At 42.1% G+C, this 3,323-nt stretch overlaps 1 protein-coding gene across 1 annotated transcript; it reads left to right on the forward strand.

Moving 5' to 3' along the window:
• The first annotated feature begins 1,443 nt into the window (after positions 1–1,443).
• Positions 1,444–2,810, forward strand: LOC110039413 (oxygen-evolving enhancer protein 1, chloroplastic-like). Its single transcript, XM_020744462.1, has 2 exons — positions 1,444–1,810; positions 1,880–2,810. Exons 1-2 carry the CDS (start codon positions 1,559–1,561, stop codon positions 2,639–2,641), a joined length of 1,014 nt encoding a protein of 337 aa, XP_020600121.1. The 5' UTR covers positions 1,444–1,558; the 3' UTR covers positions 2,642–2,810.
• The last annotated feature ends 513 nt before the right edge of the window (positions 2,811–3,323 follow it).

Raw genomic sequence — 3,323 nt, forward strand, 5'->3', positions numbered from 1 at the left:
TAAACAACTTGCATACTAAAATGTTTCCGCTCTTCAATCATTTTTTTAGTATTTGTTACAATTAAACAACATATAACATTTATTAGACGATCATCTATAAACTTGAACTCTTCATCATAAAGGAGGCCATCTTATTTTTTAAGGTTACTATGTATAGGATTCTTAGTTTCCTCTAAGAAAAGAGATTTGGACCTCATAATAGTTTTATCTACAAACTTTATTATAACATGTGAAATAAGTAATTTCATTTCCATTCTTAGAACCCCCATCAATAAGTGTTTTGGTTAAATAGATCAGTTTAGTAGAAGGAATGTGTCTAGAAATAAACTTATGGAATGAAGTGAAGTGAAAGACGCTTACTATTTTTTATTTTAAAAGAGAAGTGATTTTTTATTTGTACACTGAAAACATGTCAGCACGATTCCCAAAGGAATTCAACTGTCTCAAACGAATTGGCATGACTAGATAAAACCCACTGGGAAAGCAACTCAAAGGAAGTCCTAATAATCTGCCAACAGTCAAAGGCCGGGCAGCTCAAGCAACCGAAGAACCCCTCGAGACCTAAGCCGACCCTAAGGGAAGATCGGGTGGCTCAAGCTGTATATGACCCCTCGAAGCCAAAGCCAACTGGCGAGAATTATTCTCGCTAAACGAATTTTTGATAAATGGATCAACATTATCCACCCACCTTCAATGGACCAAATGTGGTTGGCTGCACCCGAATTGCAAGCCGACCGACATACCCGGCTCTGAAGTCGGTTGATATGGTTGATCGTGTCGCCCTATTCACCCTACTTAATGGGCCAAAGACCCAATAAGTACCTGAGCCCTATTAGGGTAAAATATCTAGTACATTTTATACTAAAAATATGGGCACCTATGCAATTTTATGTACCTGAGCCTTATTAGGGTAAAATATCTATTACATTTTATACTAAAAGTAGGGGCACCTATGTAATTTTATGTACCACGTCCCTTATGCCTCTAAAAGATCATTTTATGAATGAAATGCTACAATTATCTCTTTTTACTGTTATTTAGCTCAGTCCTCTTTCCCTCTTTTTTTCCTCTAGTTTTATGTTCTATTCCTCGAGTGTGACGTACAAAATAAAATTAGATTCAACATTATTAGTTTTCTAATAAGAGAGAGTACTGTGAAGGACATCCTATAAGAGCTTGGGATTAAATAATTTTTTTTATTAATAATATTAATCCTATTGCTCATGACAAATATATGGGCTAGTTGTTAGTTTTTTGTCAGCATTATTAGTCATTAAAATTAAGGCTTTTTAAAAATTCTATATGTTTAATAGGGATATTGTCTTTTAAAAATATCTATAAGATAGATTATATAGTCCAACCAATGAAGATGGATGGCCCCACGCAAGCCATCCACTCAGCACTACGATAACGTGTCAAACCCAAGACAATTTGTTCTTCAGCCTCTGCACCAATGGATGACCTCCCCTTATCCAAACCCCTTATCCGCCCCACTGCACGCCCAGCACAAAAGTAACTCCACTAAGAACCAGAGGAGAGAAGCGAAAGAAAGAAAACCATGGCAGCCACCTCACTTCAAGCTCCGGCGACGTTAATGCCTTCCAAGGCCGGATATCCGGCGAGGTCTGTTTCAGGTTTGCAGCTAAGGCCAGCTCCGCAGCAACTCTATAAATCTTTTGGACTTGAGGCGGCTGGCGGCGGCAGGGTTAGCTGTACCATTCGCTCCGATCTTCGTGATATCGCCCAGAAGTGTGCTCACGCCACCAAGCTCGCCGGATTTGCGTTGGCTACCTCTGCCCTCCTCGTCGCGGTCTGCTATTTCTTCTTTCACTTAACCTAAGTAAAAGATGGCTTTTTAAAAAAAATTGAATTTTTACAGGGCGCGAACGCGGAGGGGGTACCCAAGCGGCTGACCTTCGACGAGATCCAGAGCAAGACGTATACGGAGGTGAAAGGGTCGGGAACTGCGAACCAGTGTCCGACCATCGAGGGCGGCGTGGATTCCTTCGCCTTCAAGCCGGGTAAGTACTACGTGAAGAAGCTGTGCCTTGAGCCCACCTCTTTCACCGTCAAGGCTGAGGGAGTCAGCAAGAATGCCCCGCCTGACTTCCAGCCCACAAAGCTCATGACCAGACTCACCTACACACTCGACGAGATCGAGGGGCCACTGGAAGTTTCACCCGACGGATCTCTCAAATTTGAGGAGAAGGATGGCATCGACTACGCTGCGGTCACCGTGCAGCTTCCCGGCGGTGAGCGTGTGCCATTTTTGTTTACTGTAAAGCAGTTGGTGGCCACCGGAAAGCCGGAGAATTTTGGGGGGCAGTTTCTGGTGCCCAGCTATCGGGGATCGTCGTTTCTGGACCCAAAGGGAAGGGGAGGGTCCAGTGGGTATGACAACGCGGTGGCTTTGCCGGCAGGAGGAAGAGGGGATGAGGAGGAACTTACTAAGGAGAATATAAAGAGTACTGCTTCTAGTAGTGGGAAGATCAGTCTCACTGTGAACAAGAGCAAGCCGGAGACAGGGGAGGTTATTGGGGAGTTTGAGAGCTTGCAGCCATCTGACACAGATCTCGGTGCTAAGGCGCCCAAGGATGTTAAAATCAAGGGCATTTGGTATGCACAGCTTGAGTCTAATTAACTGCTAGCTTGTATATATGTATGTTGTTCTGTTAATGTTCCCTCTCTCTCTCTCTCTATCTCTCTCTCTCTCTCTCTGTGAGTTTTTTGGCCTGAATTCAGCAGAAACTGAAAAAAGCTTATGTTGTATTTTCATCATCGTTATTTTGAACTGATGATTTTGGTTGTTATGTTGCAATTGCGTGTGTACTAATTCTTTCACCCACCCAAATGCATCCATGACCTGTTGTCACATATATGTCTTTCAGCCACACTAGAGGTCTACATGGCCTACACATTCCATTGTTTGGTTCTCTAAACACATGTGCATCTTCCCTTTTCCTTGTAGAGTGACCATGCTCTCCATGTCTAGATCATTTAGAAGGATGAGATGATCAATTTCAAGGTCAACAAGGTTGTCAAAAGTTTTCATGGGCATCCCCCAAGATGTAATTAATCAAAAGAATATGTTAAGTTGGGAGTGCTATTGACCCTAGGCAAGTGCAAAAACTATATCCCTTCTTTCGTTTCCTCTCCTTGTTGGTTCATTCATTTTATTTGAGATGGAGATTCACTCGAATAAATGAACAATACAATGATTATAAATAGACAAGCTGACGGCTTCTTAAAAAAATAAAAAAGAGAAAGAGAACAAAAACAAGAGTATTTATGGTCATCCCTCAAAATGTAATTAATCAAGTGGG

This window comes from Phalaenopsis equestris, unplaced genomic scaffold (assembly GCF_001263595.1).
Source record: "Phalaenopsis equestris unplaced genomic scaffold, ASM126359v1 Scaffold000002, whole genome shotgun sequence".
In the NCBI taxonomy this organism is placed as follows: Eukaryota; Viridiplantae; Streptophyta; class Magnoliopsida; order Asparagales; family Orchidaceae; genus Phalaenopsis; species Phalaenopsis equestris.

Bases quoted from the DNA above. Each gene is read 5' to 3' on its own strand.
- LOC110039413 (XM_020744462.1), top strand. From the start codon at position 1,559: ATGGCAGCCACCTCACTTCAAGCTCCGGCGACGTTAATGCCTTCCAAG. The intron at 1,811-1,879 runs GTCTGCTATTTC...GAATTTTTACAG, and splicing joins CCTCTGCCCTCCTCGTCGCG to GGCGCGAACGCGGAGGGGGT.